The sequence below is a fragment of the Besnoitia besnoiti genome, chromosome I, assembly GCF_002563875.1.
Source record: "Besnoitia besnoiti strain Bb-Ger1 chromosome I, whole genome shotgun sequence".
In the NCBI taxonomy this organism is placed as follows: Eukaryota; Apicomplexa; class Conoidasida; order Eucoccidiorida; family Sarcocystidae; genus Besnoitia; species Besnoitia besnoiti.
The window spans coordinates 2220848-2237044 of record NC_042356.1 but is presented as its reverse complement, the minus strand read 5'-3'; the positions used below and the strand labels follow the sequence as shown (position 1 = coordinate 2237044).

Here is a 16197-nt window from a genome sequence, read left to right as displayed (position 1 = left end):
TGCCCATGCAGGTTACCTGCATCGTGCGGACTGACTATGATTATTAGTCTCATACAATTCGTGTATGTCTGCAGGCCGAAACTACAAGTGCAGGCGTGGTTAACCTGTCTGTTGGCCCTGCAAGTAGCTGGCTTGAGCGTTTTTATCGCCATCCGTGCTCTAGTGGCCATGCACGAGAAAAAACGCAGGCCTTGAGATCACACGAAACTCCGACTTCTGTGAACAGGTTCTCCGCGGTAAGTAAATCAGTGTGCAGTCCGGAGGTGGAAACAAATAGACTGGAAGCCCTGCAGATATCATTTTTGTTTACCACTCTATGCGAATCTACTAACGAAAAATTCCTGACCAAACATTCGAGCCCCATGCCTATTTTGGCTCACTGGAGCGCGACGCATGGACTGGCACCAACAAATCACTACAAAAATGCATATACACGTGCAATGCAAAATGTCCACGATTCTCAAAAATGCATCGCACCGCGTCCGCAAAGAGGCCGCACTCAGCGAGGTCGGGTAATTCGGATGAGAGTGACTCCCCACTCCTTGCATGCGCTGTTTTGAGCTCGCTCAACAGTCGTTTGTTTCGCTATTCTCCTCAGGCAGCCCCTCCTCCTGCGTCCTCCAATTTCATCTTCGGTTGGTCTTTTGTTAGTCTCCTCTTGCGCTTCACTCCTGCACAGCGAAAGCTGTAAAGATGCAGCCGGGGATTTTCACTTTCTTGAGCGCTCAGGCAGACAGTAAGCCTCTGAAGGGGACTGTATGGCGTGTGACTGCAGCCACCCTCCCCACGCCTTTTTGTGCTTTCACATACTCCACCGCCGCTCTCTCAACAATCCTTGCCTCACGCCGTTAAGGCTCGCCTTGGCAAGTCTGATTCGCAAGCCGGAAACCCGCCAGCGAGCCTCCAACGGCGCAGTTCCACGCCACATTTCCGCTCGCTGTTTATCCCTTCCACGCACTAGAGACCGCTCAACCCCTCATCCTGCGTGTGACTTCCAAATGTCACAAGAAAAACAACAAATTGCGCCTTCTCATCCTCGGCGAGCAGCTGGGCGATCTGCGAGCCTCCCTGCGCCTCTACAGCACCGTGGGCGCCCGGTGCGGGGGGCAGCAACTCGACGTTCGCATTCCCGTCATCCTCCCCCCCAGCCTGTGAGATGCACGCAAACAATACGCCGCCTAGAGGGGAAATGTGCTGGTTTCCGACAGTCGGTGTCTTTCCAAAGCAATGCCATTCAGAACCGATGGGTTGTTATTACTGATGGTATCATCATGTCAGTGAAATTTCAACGACCATGAAACATATTTGGTTAACATAACAACGTAGAAGGTAAAGCGGCCTCTGCTTTCACACACCGTTTCCCCATTTTTGCGGTAGGCGCCTCGTCACTTTCCCCGCGACCCTTGCTCGCCCCCACGCGGAAGCCGCGACTGCGCCTGCACATGTTTAGAGGAAAAAAATCTCTAGCACCACGGGGGTCCGTGTGGCGGCGAAACGCCGCCACGCCTGCCGACGTACCGTTTCCAGTGCAAGCGAGGCGCCTGCAGAGAGGAACAGAACTTGACCAAAGTGCAGCGGAAGCGCGGCGTTCTCAGGCCCCCTCTGGATGTTCAGATTCGCCGCAAAGGGCGCATGAAGGACGAGCGCCAAGCCCGGGGCAGTCCGCAGGATCCTGCCGCCGTCATCCAGCTGAGGATGGAAGACCAACAGACACACAGCGGAAATTTGGAACGGACGAATGATGAAGCGAAGTCCAGAGGGCCGACACCAAATCTGAGCACTCCGGAGACTGCCGACTCTGGTGAAGAGACGCCGGTACTGCGTTGAACGGCGCGAACACCGGGACAAAGCGATGCATGCGCCTAGCTTCAAGACTTAGCAGATGAAAACATACATAGATTTAGATCCATCGATAGATATAGACAAGCAGATGAAGACAGATATAGATGCACATAAACAGGAAGCTCTCTGGCATTTTTGTCAGTGGATAGCTTTCAGGACCTCTTCTTAGGCACTGCGCTTACGCGTTGGCTGTCCGCAAAGCTCAGTTTGTAGACTCGAAAGTCCGAGAGTCCCTGCACATGAGGATCGTAGACGGCGACTCGCCCCTGCCAGGATGCCTCTACGTTCAAGCCTGGCACGGGCTCGGGGGCCACGCGATGGACCGTAGCCTGGAGGTCAAAGCGCAGCGTGGAGCAGAGGAGATCAATGTCGGTGTGCTTCGGAGTAAGGCCCCCGCGAATCACGTTATCCGAGTTCGCCATGCACTCGAGGCAGTGCCCTGCGCAGACGCACACGCCAGACGTGCAGGCAGCACACTGCGTTTCGGCGTCGGGATCTGCCGGCTGTCCACTGCGGAAGAAGACGCAGCTTCGCGTGGTGCCTCGCGGTTCACACCCGCAGATAGTTCAATCGCAAAGGAAGCAATGTTGGCAGGCACAGTAGAAAAATGCCGCTGTGATTCGCCGTAGATCTCGCGGGAGTCTCTGAACCCAGCAGGCTGCGAAGGTGGCTTTAGGTGGGTTCTTCCGTGCGCTGCACCGAGAGAACTAAATCCATAGTGATACTGTAGATACTGCAGAAGCGCGCGCTCGGCACACCCACTCCAGCACCCCGCGTCACACCTGATAAGTAGCAGTGAGGAATGTTGGGTCCGATGAAGACGCCCTCGCCGCTGTTCAGTCGAACGTAGTTGAGGTAAAACGCAGCGAAGACTCCCACGTCTAGTCCGTGCGCCTGATACAGGCGCACTGCCACAGTGTTGGCGATTCGAAGCGAGTCTCGCTCGCGCTCAGACAGATCCGAGGCTCCAAACGTTGGCTCTACTGACGTCGACAGTCTCGCAGCCATCGCTGTCAGGGCGGCGGCGACTGTTTCTTTCGGCAGCCGCATGATCGTTGAAAAAAGCGCTTTCAGAAGCTCGCTGCGCTGGTGGGACAGCTGGGCATGGTGGCTGCCTCCAGATGCATGCACAGCTGCCCCCCACTGCCTCATGTTTGTTTTTCTCCAGTTGCTGAGCAGCTGCAGAGCCCCTCCAGAGTCGCGCAGAAACACGTCGCCACCCACGGCCTCCTTCAGCTCGGGAGTGTGTTGAATGAACAGCACGACTTCCTCAACTGCGCGGAAGCCGCAAAGAGCCTCGAAAGGGCCAACGGCGATCGCAAGTTCTGGTTTATGGTTTGAGTCGGGGAAGTGGTTGGGGTGTTGGCGATGCAGGATTTCCGCGAGCTGTTTGTCGGGGTGAGACTGAATGCTGAGGGGCTTCTGGACGGAGAGGACTTTGAAAAGCATCGGAAGCATATTCTGGCCTCCCATAAACTCCGGGTTCGCTGAAATGAAGATCGGGAGCGGGCATCCGACGAAGGCCTCAGACAGGCTGCGGCGTCTGGTGAGCGGAAATTCCGAGCGATCCCTTCGCGAGAGCGTCGGCGATGCGCCTCCCTGGTCGCGACTGAGCCAGCGCCTGAGGCAGACAGACCTGAGGTCTCCGCTGCCCTTTCGCTTCACCCCTCTGCGGGTGTTTTCGGCCTCACTGCCACTGCTGGCTGGGGCTTCGCTCGCCTCCACCTCGGGATGAGACTGGGCGTAGGAGCGCGCCGCCAAGTCTTCTCTTCTCTGGAGCACTTTGGGGTCGTTGAAGCAGCAAGTCACGCGGTTCGTCCCGCTGGCATGCGCTCCCATCCACAGCTCTGCGAATGGCCTTCTATCGCCCTGGAGAGGCAGCGCGGAGTCCGAGCCTCGCCGCCGCAACCCTTGCGCGACGCCGCTGTCGGACAACAACGCGTCCCAAGCATGTCCGCTCGCGGCGGCCTGCTCTCCTCTCTTCGACACTGCTGCAAACGTCGCAACTAAGGAGGAAGCTGCAGGCATTCCCCACTCGTAGTGCTGCACGGACGGCGCCAGCTGGACTGCGAGTGGAGAAGAGCTGCAGCACGCTGCCGGTACACTCTCATCAACATAGGCGTCTCGCGACGCGCTTCGAGCTGCGGACGCCTCCATCGTCGGTCTATGCACGGCACGCTGCACATGGAGCAGCCGTTTAGGGCTTAGGGGTGAACACCAGGGCCGGCGAAGCGACCCTCAAACAAAACATGTGTGTAGCTGTCCGCGGGCGATCCGAGACGAGGGCGTGATCGGGAGTCCGCTGCAACGAGCGGCGAAATGACCTCACAAACAAAACTGCGCGACTGAACTTATTGACAACGCCGCTAGATCTCAGTTAGACGACTACTCGCAGGTTGCCGTTCACCTGAGCCTACGCAACACGACTGAAGGGATCTCGAGCTTCTGGCTTTCGTAAATTCGCCGCGAGCAATGCTCAACAAAACAGGCACACGCGCAAACGGATGACGCGAACTGTGCGCTACGGTCTACAGGCTAGAGGCATCCGGTGAGACTCATCGCAAAAGCGAGCGCGAGACGCAAGTGAAGTGGAAACGAGCAACAGTCTCGATGAAGATCGCCGCCTGCGACCTTTTTGGTCTGCAAAGCACACGAATGGTTCGCAGCACGCCTCCAAAACCCGTCGCCAGAGATCAGCGTGAATCCTGTGGATCGATTGTCCGCCAGTTCTGGAGCGGCGGAGCCCCCCCTGGAAGCGTCGTTGAGCAGGAAAGCGCAAAAACAGCGCAGAAACGGTCCGCCAGACCCCCTGTGGCGCACGTTAGATGCCAGAACAGTCGCACCAAGCCGCGCGGAAGTCGCACCGAATCTTTGCGAACGGAGTGAAATCGTCGAATAAGCGTAATATGTGCACTCCACAATGAACGTGTCTCATGAAAATTCATTGCATCAATCAAAAAATCTAAGGGACGACTTCGATTCAACACAGCCAGCCGTGCGGCACGTCGATGCATGTCCGCTCAGAAGCAATGACGCGTGACTTTACGCTTTGGCACACGCTGCAGAACGAGTTCTAAGTGAGCTCCTGGTCTCGCAGGCACTTTCCAGCTGACTTTCCACGCTGTGGCGAGCTCTCCTCGTCATTCACGTTTCCTGCGGATTAATTTTGTGATGGAGGACTCAATAATTCGAGGGTGCTTACGGACCTTGGCTGAAAAAGTTCCCTGCAACCAGTTTGCTCGTCGAGCTGGCTGAAGGATGCGCGTGATGTATTGTTGATTTTTAACACGAGTTTATTTTTACCCGTTCTAACGGCGGCATTTCTCGTTTGGAAGCTTTTCGTAAGGCGAGTGCAACCATCATGTTGCGGGAATTAAGGCGTTCTATAATCGCTCCGCGTGAGATCGAAGCACATTGCTGACCGCGTCACTCAGCTGCTTTCTAGTTGTTCATACGCGTAGTCGCAGCGAGAACGCGTGTCAACGGTAAGAAGAGTCGTGTGCACTTTTTTGGCAGCCTTTTCAACGGAGGTTCTCCGAAGAAGAACCTCGTGAGCGAAGCAACAAGACAAGAAAAGTGGGTCTTTGCGGCTGCGCGCAACCGTTAGGTTCCCGCATTGAAGATCTCAGTGCGGGTTCATTGTGCGTTCGCTGTTTCGAGCCTTCGATCGAGACGCTTCTCCGTCCATTTGTGGGAAGTTACTCAGAGAAAAGGGTTCACCTGTGATCCGAGATTCCGCTCACAACGAGACTCATGCACCCCCGCTAGTTGGAGCAGCCAGCGGTGTCGTAGACACTTCACGTCACATTTTTGTTCAGCTGTATCATCCAATTGGGAGCACCGGCGCAGTGCTGCATTTCTTCTGTAGTGCCGCAGGAAAAGCTTACAAATCTGAATCGATGGAGATTGAGTACATCCACGACTGAAGTGGCAGCGCACTCGCACCAGTCGAACGGATGTCTTCACAACTCAACTCTGGATAAGACGTTTTCGTCTTGACAAGTTGCCTCGCACTTAGCGGGGAAGGAGTTTATGACAGCACGCGCGCTCGCACGCAGAAATGCCCGAAACTACATGAAAAAACCTACCACGAGACCTGAACCTCAAAATGAAAAGACATTTGTTGCCCGACACCGCGTGGCGCGCGTCTCAGCGCACAACACATGTCCTGCTGTAAGCTAATCCTGGGAACGAGACCCCGTCAGGACAACGGCACTTCTCTTTAGCCTATTGCTTAGAAAGCAAATTTAACATGCATTCATCACCGTCGACCGCGCGGCGGTCGCAAGCAAACTGGCGGCTGATGCATACCGAGGCTCCAACGTCTTCGTCTCGCGGCAGCGAAAACATATTGAGACTTCGCGCCCCATCTCCCAAGGCGGATCCAAAACGAGACGAGGCGCCGCAAGAGTGTGTAGGAAGGTTTGTCCTGGCCATGGGGTGTATACGAAGCGTTGATGTTTGATGCCGGCGTGAGCGAAAAGCATTTCACGCCGCCGACGCTTCTCAACTAGAGCAGAGACCTCTCGGTCAGCTGACGCGGGTCGGCATGGTCCTCTAGCCACGGATGCACAGCCACTTCCTGCAGAGAGAGACGCTGACCCGCGCAGGGCGCGAGCATACCTCTGTTGGCACACAGAACACCACAGGCACGCCACGCTGGAAAATAGTTTTGTGCGAAGATGCTGGCAGACACAGATGCCGCTTGGCGACGGACTGGATATCCCTCTTCCACAGCAACTCGGGGGGGAGCACATCTCGTGCGAAAGCAGCGTCAGAGTAGCTCGTGCAAAAGGAACCCGGGCAACGAAACGGCTGGCTAATGAACCGCCATAGCCGAACTTAAACGATACCGTCTCCCCGGTGTCCCTAGCTACGGACGGAGGCTACTGGAGTCTCGATGCCACGAAGCACACTGAGAGCCTGTGCTAGATCATGAAATCTCTGCGCGCGCAGAGATTTCATGCCACGGACTGGATCTATCTCTCGCGCGTAACTTCCGCATCCGATGCCGTGTTACTACGAACACTCAGCGGCGTCAAACCCGACTTTCCTGAGTAAATCCTGGGCCGCGCTGCTGAGGTCAGGAAGGCCACTGAAGCTGACTCGGGGGGCCCCACCGCTGACCAGCGCCAAACAGTACTCCATGTCGCTGTAGTAGAAGTCTTCGCCTTCGAAAGCGGCTGCGGCACCTTCCTCGCAGGTAGGACGAAGCGCGTCGGCGTTGCGATACCAAGTGTGCTCACCCCCCGCTTTGTCCTGCAGATACCGGGTCGTCGTTCGTGTATCCTGAGGCGCTGGAGACGGGAATTCGAACCCGGTTTCTTCCTCGCTGGTGTCTCCGCGGGACATCTGAGAGACCGCAGAGGCCCGGGGCCCCCCCGTCTGGGCGCTTGCTCTCGTGTGCCATCCCGGCGCCCGCAGGAAGGGATGCCGACCGGTCAACAGGATGGTCATGAGACAGCCAAGCGCCCAGACGTCCTTCTTTTCGCCGTTTAAGACCGCAGGCTGGCTGCCCTCTAGGTCGCTGTGTGAGCCTGCAGCTGCGTCTCCTTGACATCCCGAGCAGGGTCCCGGACACAGTTCTTCAGGAGGGATGAAGGCGCGGGTGGTCCCTGCGACAGACGTGAAATGAAAATCAAAACGCATGCAAGATCACGTTGGCCCGCAGGCGCTTCGACGTGCAGAGAGATGGGGTGAGCAACACACGAGAGTGCGGGGGGCCGCGCCAGCGACATAGGCGAGGTAGCGGACCCCTCCACAGAGGCAAAGGCGAGCGGGGAGATACCTTGTGCAGAGAGGTGGGTGAGCAGAAAGAGGTGCGTGAGCTTGACTCTCAGGGCTCCAATTCCTCTAGCGTGGCAAGACTCTTCTCTGCACGCTCGCATGCGTTTCCGCGCGAGCCCTGTGTCTGACGGGCCGCGTGAGCGTACCGCCTGGATAGACGTTTGTCGTGTTTCCTATTCCACTCTGTGCGCTATCAAAATCAATCAGCAGGCACTGGATTCGCCTTCCGGGGCATGCTTCGGTACACCGCTCAGCGTCCGGCCTTCGCGCGCAACCTGTTTGTGTCTTTGAGATCGCGGCGGAGACCTCTGCCTCGTTGTCCTCTGCGTCGTCCCCAGCGCTGTCGGCTTTCTGGTGGCCGTCTGCTGCTGGCAAGGCTTCTCTCGCCTGCAAGCCTGAGCCGTCTCCGCCCGCTGCGCGGCCTGCACGGGCGCGCCGTCTCTTGGGTCCAGCGTGGGGATGCTGGATGCCAGGCCCCACGTCTGCGACTCGCTTTCTCGTCTCCGAGGTCAGACACCGTTCCCTGCGCGCCGTCAAGTCGACTGGGCGAAGCGAAGCCTTGCGGACCTGCGCAGGATCGAACGGCGCCGCGACGACCACGTTGCTGGGTTTTACATCCAGGTGAAAGATGCGCTTCGCATGCATGGCTTGAAGCGCCGCCAGTAGCTGGGATGCACACGCAGGCAAGAGACAACGGCGCGGACGACACAGAGGCAATGAACCAAAGGCACGCGCGAGAAAGTCGACTGTACGCCGACCACGCGCGCATAATTCGGGCCGCTGCAGTTCCGTGGTGTAAACCATCACACAAACAAACAAACAAACAAACAACCGCTAATGGCAGTGTAAGATTAAAGCAAGGAGTTCGTCACCAGGCTTGCTGCATGCCTTTCTACGAAAATGGCTCGCCGCATGTTTCAAGCAAACTGCGCATTCGCTCACCAGCACGACGTCTCAGCGTCACTCGACCTACCTGCCGGAGGACTTCCCGAGCCGCCGCCTCAGCGAGGACGTAGGTGCAGCCCTTGGGGGGCGTCCTATATCTGCAGCCTTGAAACCCTGTCCCTGCCTCTGCAGTTGCTGCACGAACCAGAGAGACACGTCAACAGACGGCGCCGCAGGCCCCAACGGCGGTGGCTGGGCGTGGACGAAAAGGGAGCCTCTCTTCACGCGGCGGCCGACAGCCTTCTGTAAGGCCGTTGGTTTCAGCTCGGGTCTAGGGTTTTGGGTTTGGGTTCACGGGCGCCGGGCCACGAGGGGCCCTCTGTCGTGGTCTGCGCCTGTCTTGCACACGGCGTATCTCATAGTCTGGGCGAGTCCACCGCCCACGGAGAGCCAGCAGAACAGGAACAGCGGCTCCACGGCGGCGCGTACGTGACTCTGGCGCCGGCCCCACATGCGTTTCAGACAGAGCCACGCGAGGTGTTTGTGCGTCACGGGACGGCGACAGGACCTCGCATGCGTCGCGGCTCGCGTAGGGGCGCCAGCCTGACATCCGCCGATCCCGACGTTCGCAACAAGCTGCGGGCGTCACAACCTGCGCGGCGTCACAGCCTGCGCTTTGCCAGGCGGCTCCCCACCCAACAGCAAAAGCCTGCCCGCGTGCGGTTGGCTTATCGCCCGCGTTTCAGGGCCCGGCGCATCCGTTCCCCGTCTCGCGCCGCTCTCGTTTGAAGTCGCTTACCTGAGTTGCAGTCTGTCGTCTCGTTTCGCTCTATCACCGGCACGCAGTAGGTCATCAGCGCGTCATCGGCGCCGCAAATAGAGACAGGTGCATCGCGTCCCTTGGCGTCTCCGTTCACGACCACCTCCGGAGCGGTGCGATTCTGCAGATCGCGGAGCTTCAGCGCGAGAGGCAAGCCGCCGTCTTGGAGCACCAACGAGATGGAAGGGAAGGGCCACGTAGCTAGAGATGCCGCAGTCGATAAAGAAGAAGAGGGCGCGGAATCGCCCGGCGCATAACACCGCGAAGTGGAACTCGGCTCGAATGCAGACTGCGCGCTGGCTATGTCCGGAATCGGAAGCGAGTCAGGCTCGCGACAGGGCGGCGGCGGGAGGCGAGAGTCCTGCCGAAGGCCCTGAGAGAGGAAATAGAGTTCCGCGTTCAGGAACCGAATGCAGCGTAGCGCGGCGACGCTGCGACAGAAATAATCCTGTCTACCGGCGCATGAGGGTGGTCGAGATTATCATCTCGTATTCTGCGGCACTGCATCATCTGGAGTCTGTGATATGCATGCGGTGGAGTCGAACCGGCAGTCATAGACGCAGTCAAATGGCTCGCCCAACTCCTTTGTGCCTCCTCATTATGTCTCATTGTCTGATATACATGGACAGGCATGCCAGTCGCCTACGTTTTACCATACGCGCAGATGCGTGTGTATCCACACACGTATCTGGACCCCCCTCAGGCAGTGGAGGCGCGTTTGTATTCGTCGCGCGCGCTGGATGCTCATGCAGGCCTCTTTCGAGGACCTGCAGGCCGTCAGATCTGCGTTGCGCTCACCACGGCAAGCAGCTGAGCGATGTGGGGGTGGCGGACGCGCGAATGCAAGTTTACGATACGCTGCAGCTGAAGGGTTGAGCGACATCACAGAGAACTGTCGAGGCAGGGACGTCACACGAAAGCGAACTCTATGCACCTCTCACGCCAGACGAACGGTGTGGATTGCCGCGCAGCTGCGTGCGTGTGGCGCACTCTCCTTCCCTCCGTCTGGCACGCCTGGGCACCCCCGCCGGCCGTGCCAGGGGGCGGAACGCTTACGGCTTCACGGCGCTTCATCGGCCTGCCAGAGACAGGCACGAAAATCTCTTCGTCCAGCTTCCGGTAGGTCTGAGGCGGCATCGAGGTGAACAGCAGCAACGCAACGGCAGCCTTTGACAATTCTTTGGGACGTCTTTTCCGCGCAGGAAAAATCGCAGGTGTGTGCCGTCGCACGCGCGGGAAACAGGATCACCCAGCACGCAGATTGAGAGATCAGTACCAAGTGTATGCCAAAAGGGCGGGCCTTCTCCTCGCGCATCCTGTGGCGTGTGCAGATATCTCGACGCGACGGCTGGGAAAGCAACGCCTAGGCCGCCTCGTCCCAGTGTGCGCCCGGTCGACCCTCCTACGTGGAATGACAGTCACGTCCATGAAACAAAACGTACATGCCAGCATATAAATATGCATGCATTGAGCGAATCGGGTGGGTCAACCTGTGGCTTCAGTAGGTCTAGTCCATGCCGATGCAGCGTGCACTGCGTACTTTCACGATGACAGACGGAACTGCGGAGGCGCCGTCAGGCATCTCAGTTGGTTGATTCTGGTCACGCTGGGAGCACGGTTCGTCCTTTGCCTCATTCCAAAGGACCCGCTGAGGGCGGCGTCTTTTATTTGGGCAAATTCCGGTTGTGCCGTGTCGGGCACCTTGCGTGTCGTCGCCTTCGTTTTGGCAAAGCCGAGAGAGCCCCAGGCGCCAGCGTTCAACGCGCTTCTCCTCAGGGCTCTCGTGCAACAGAGCGGTCGCCACGCCTGCGGCAGAAAGGGCAAGGCAAGGAAAACCGGCGGAGGAGGGGTGACACGACGTGTTCCAGCCAACACAATGCACCGTTTCTAAAGCAACCGCGAGCGCCGCGATGTGCCGAACAGCTCTCTGATGTCTGCCCCAAAGCGTGTCAAGTCGTGACCGCCGCGAATAGACTCAAGAAAAGGACCTCTTCGGAGTGCGTTGCGCCTTACCGTTTAAAGGAATTAACGAGCGAAACAGCGCAGCCACGCGCTGCTCTTCGTGTCCTGCGGCAATTGCCTGCCATCCTGGCAACGGCGTCCACATCTAAGAGTCCGTGCGTGTGGCTTGCTGGCTTGTCGTGTTGGATTTGAAGCCATTCAATTCATTTGGGGACCATGACTTCTCTTCCTTGCCGATGACCACCGGCGCAGAGGAGGAAAAGGCTGGAGGAAGTCGTCTTGCAGTGAGTTTGAGAGAATCTGTTAGCATACGTGCAGCAGCGCGGTGAGAACGGAGTGATTTTCGAGTGTATGGACACCTCAAAAGCCACGAACATTCCGCGACGAAGGAGTGGGAATCGTACCTGTGCCAGTACGGAATTCAGACACGGAAAAGGAGACTGCGCGTCGAAGGCCGCGGAGAGAGGGCGGGTGAGTCAACGCGCGCCCGGTCTCATGGTTACTTCGTTTTCCGTCATCCAGCGCATTCAAACGGCACACACATCGTTGAAGCAGGTTCACTGTGTGATGGATAAAACGTCTGCGGCTAGCACAGCCGGACAGGTGCCAGGCATAAACTCAAGAGTGTGATATGTGCTCCGGAGATTCGTGGAAGCGCCGCTGCGTCGCAGCTGCCCTCCCCTGATCTCCGCACACCAGCAGGGTTGCCGCTGCAGGTAATTGAGACCCTGAGGCACTGCGGATCTAGATGGTGCTGTACCTTTCCTCAGTCATCAAAAATGGCGTGATTCAAGAGTAGAAGCCCAGTTTCGGGAAGAAACGGTGTTTTGTGTCAGCGTACACTGGACAGTTTTCGTCGTCGTCCGCGTACCGCTCCGCATGCAACAGCATGCGAGTCAATCGCGCAAGCGGCGACTCGTCGTCGTCTGACGCTTCCCTTGCTCCAACAGAGCAGCGCTGGTTTCTCACGCATGTTCGTCTTGGCATTTCTTTTTCATTTGTTCTCGTGGTGGCTCGGTATCCTACACGCCCCAGCTAGCCACCATTGGCGCCACTGGTTTCTCATGCCGCATTTCTTCGCGTGGCTGGCCGCGTACCGACCTCACACAGGCTACCGCCTCATGCGGCGTTCTTCGGACTTTCCGCAGACAGTATCTACGCTGGGGATGTTTCGTACAGACCCGTGCGAGCCCTGCCGTGTACGTGGAAGAACTGAGCGTAGCTGGGAAGCGCGACAGCGAGGGCGCTGAGTCGGTCCAGTCTCCATTTGTTTCGGGGAAAGCCATTCGCGGTGTCAGGCGTCCTGGATGTCTGTTTCCCCAGCACTGTCTGCAGAGATTCTGCAGCCAGTTGATCTCAGTGCCATCCGCCCTCGCACTCTGCCACTGCGTGCGAAGCCCTTGCCGACGTCGAGCCCCGTCGTCAGTTGACCCGCGCAGGTTACGGGGTGGCTCTGGTGTCCGCCCAGCCGCCGCACCCGATTTTCCTTTCCTCACCCGCAGCATCTTCCCTTTTTCGAAGTGTTTCGCCTGAATGGTGGTGGTGATCAACGGAGAAATCCTTCCAGACAATGACCCGCGGGCGGTAAGTGCTCGCGAGCAGCGCGCACGCGACCGCGAGCGGCCACCAGGGCGGGCTCCCTCCTCGGCAGCGAGCGGATCTGCTTCTCCACGCGGGGGCGTGTCCGCGCGTCTCCCGTTCTCAAGCTACTTTTCTGGCGCTGCGCGATCGGCGCAGAGCGTGTTGGGTCTTGAGAGCGGGCGGACCGTGACTCTTCCCGCGGTGGGGTTCCTCGGCAAACCTGCTATCGACGTTCCGGTGTATGTCCTCGTCGTCGCGGCCTTACTGGTGGCGCTTCTTGGGGTTCAGGGCGCCGTGTTTGTCGCGCTTATTTATCTTTTTTACACGCCGTGGACGCACGATGGAAGTCGAGACTCAAGCGCTGCCTCACACGCCCCGGCGCAGCGACCCAGTGGAACGCCTTCGCCGCAGGCGAGCGCGTCAGCGAGTGGGCACCGCAGGCAGGTGCTTGGAGCTGCTGAGAAGGAGGCGCGCATGCAGCGGCTCATGCAGCAGCAGAGCGCGAAGGCCACAGCCTCTCGCAACGACCCGCGGCCGGCACAATGATCCTCGATCTCGCCGTTGCTTTGGAAACAGATTGCGCGGAGTCGCAGGATGACATGTGTAGCGGACAGGACAGCTGAGCGCGGCAAGCGGACAAGCGCTCCTTGAAGTCTTTCCAGAATTCGACCGGCGCATCGTGTACCCTGATAAAGCCTCAGGGTTGCGAGTCTGTTGTGTATAGTGGGCCTGAACGCCGTATGCGTTAGGGCGGAGCCTAGCCGTCTCGAGCGATGTCTAACTGGAATATTCAAGGGGCAAGCTGGTCGTCGCGGCGTTACGGCAATCGAGGTCGATGAAATGCTTTGTTGGTTTGGCGTCTCCGGCTCTGTGCACACAAACACGGGCGCGTAGTTTGTCGCTCCGCTACACGTGTATCATTCTGTCAGGAAGCGTTCAACTCTGGCACGGTGCGAAGGCGAAGAGCGAGACCTGACTCCACGCGGGACTCCGCGGTTGCTTGGGGACGCGGAGGCATGCGTCTCTGGCGGATGGATTAACGCAGTTCAACGAATTCTTCCGCGCATCGCCTCGGGCATCGCAGGCTAGCCGGAAGCTATCCGAAGTTCTGGAGAGCGACTGTGTCACTGACCTGTAGGTGCTTATGTTTTCTTGATTCTGACACGCAACTTGCTTCTCAAACGTCAAAGGCAGAAATGGCGCTGCCGCCTGCGACGTGATCGTCACCGGCATGCAAAATCATCGGCAAATACAGAGCAAACCACGAGTGAAAGCCGCAGCACGGGTCCACGCTTGGAATCGCACGGCAGAATTAGATCTCAGACGTGGCGTGCCTGTTGCACAGCGTGGTCGCGTAAACCCTAAAGTGCGCAGGTGTTTGAGCATTGGTAGAAGTTCTGTGGCCTTTGCCTATGCTCGAGTCATTCACGCGCAGGCTCTCCGTCCACGCGACGGCTCAAACGGAAAAGTTCGCTTGAAAATGATAAGACTTCTGCTGGCGATACTTTAACCGCATGCAGCGAGTCACGGTGCGTGTGGAGGCTGTACCGACATCCTAGCGCATGCAGTATATTTCTAGAGAGAATCACATTTAGGTCTGGATAGTCATGCCAGCCGGGCTATAGATCAACAGACGGAGCGGAGGAGCTGATACAGGCTGAACGAGGTGTCCTGCCCCCCCCCCCCCCCCTTCCCACTGGAGCTGCCGATCGCGCAAGTCTGCCAGCGCAGGTATAAGTGCTGGAGAAAAGGCAGTACCGCAAACGATTGTGGCAGTCCTCGAGCATCAGGGGCGAGGAATGTTCTGTGGAGAAGCGAGGTGTCACTGTTTTTCCGTACCCTGTGTTTCCGCAGAGTCGCACGCGCACCAGTGCCTGCGGCTCAGCGCAGTATCTACCACAGCGCCAGCGACGGCCCTAAGCTTTTGAGAAAGCTCTGAAAATCCAAAGTCTTTTGTTGGGGTTTCTGCGGCGGAAAACTGCAAAGGGGTAAAGGCACTGCCTGATGTGCGTAGGCTGGCGATTCATCGCACCGCAGTGAAGAAAAGGTCCGCTGTAGTCTCGCTGAGAGTGTAGATGCCGATGTGCCTCATGGGCACGAGATCATTGTTTTACTCCAAGATTCGAGTGTGGCGGAATTCAAAGCGAGCCCGCCGGGTAGCAGTCACGTCCGGTCCCCGTGCGACGTATGTCTTGTGCGTTTCGCTGGCGGGAAACTAACCGCGGTTGACTTACACTGTGTCTGTGTCAAGTTTCATGCGGAGAGTGGCAGGACTTTGCTTGTGAAGTGTGCCACACACAACAGGGCCTTCATTTGGAGGGTTTAGGCTGGTTGAAGTCTCTTGCGCATCTGCTAGAGTATTTCTTCTCAAGGGCTCGGGCCAATACCGGCGATGTAGGGGGCTCTCGCCCACAGGCTCAGGCGGGCAGCGCCAGATCTCGGCAACTTAGGTTTCGCGGCGGGGATAATCAGCGCATGCGCATGCACGCTGCGGCTTGCCTGCGCATCTTGTCGTCGCTTTCCGCTTCGATGAAGCGGAACATCTGCTCTCATCCCTTCATTTTTTGCTCCATTCACTTTTCACATTCCCACCCCAGGCGGCTGCATCACAGAGCGAGGTGGATCCTGGTCTTCGTCTGCCTTTTCGACGCCTACGCCCTCGAGCGTGCCTGTTCTTGTCTCGCAGTGCGCGATACTGTCTCCTTCTCCGCAGTTTTCCTTGCATGGAGTCTCTCTCTTTGCCTTGTTCGTTCTCCCCCGACCAGCCTTTCCCAAGTTTTAGTTTGCGTGCGTTGGTTGACGGTGTTTCGTGGCAGCCGCCCGCTCTCCCCCCTCGCCGCTGCGCCTCGGCATTTTCGCGGGGGTCATCGCCTCCTGCCCCGTTGCACATTTTCTCTCGGCTTCTCAGTATCACCCCTGCGCCTCCGGCACTTTTTTAATAGAGTCTCGTCTTTTTGTGTTCATTCCGGATCTCTCTGCACGGCTTGTTGTCGCCTGTCATGGAATCCATTGTCTGCGAGCCGCGCCGTATTCCTTCCTTCTCCTGTCCACGAAGGGTTTTTTCTGGGGCATTGTGCGTTTTTCTCTGAAAGGAAACTCACGTTTTCACTGCACCTTTGCGGTGCTTTCTTCATTGCGCATAAAAGAACTAGATTCTGGTTTCACCAGAGTACTCCTGTTGAAGTCTCTGCTGCTTCTTCCTGTGTCGTCCCTCCTGTTGTTTTACTTCCTGAGCCTATATTTTTCGCGGCCTCTCACCATTTCGGGTGGCGTACTGCTTCTTCATTCTGTATTCGTTCCTTTCTCTTTTTCGCGCCACC

The 16197-nt window shown here is 57.8% G+C and overlaps 3 protein-coding genes across 3 annotated transcripts; 1 reads left to right on the top strand and 2 right to left on the bottom strand.

The window, feature by feature from the left end:
- Positions 1-957: 957 nt before the first annotated feature.
- On the bottom strand, positions 958-3999 carry BESB_003320 (uncharacterized protein; the record flags this gene model as incomplete). The annotated part of the gene is made up of 4 exons (XM_029359087.1): positions 958-1149; positions 1519-1689; positions 2025-2281; positions 2625-3999. The coding sequence occupies 4 exons, from the start codon at positions 3997-3999 to the stop codon at positions 958-960; spliced, it is 1995 nt and encodes a 664-aa protein (XP_029222000.1).
- Positions 4000-6861: 2862 nt separating this feature from the next.
- Positions 6862-11441, bottom strand: BESB_003310 (atypical MEK-related kinase (incomplete catalytic triad); the record flags this gene model as incomplete). The annotated part of the gene is made up of 8 exons (XM_029359086.1): positions 6862-7457; positions 7776-8295; positions 8603-8688; positions 9314-9707; positions 10133-10198; positions 10391-10459; positions 10875-11140; positions 11348-11441. The coding sequence occupies 8 exons, from the start codon at positions 11439-11441 to the stop codon at positions 6862-6864; spliced, it is 2091 nt and encodes a 696-aa protein (XP_029221999.1).
- A 1388-nt stretch (positions 11442-12829) lies between these two features.
- Positions 12830-13423, top strand: BESB_003300 (uncharacterized protein; the record flags this gene model as incomplete). The annotated part of the gene is made up of 1 exon (XM_029359085.1): positions 12830-13423. One exon carries the CDS (start codon positions 12830-12832, stop codon positions 13421-13423), a length of 594 nt encoding a protein of 197 aa, XP_029221998.1.
- Between the last annotated feature and the right edge of the window lie 2774 nt (positions 13424-16197).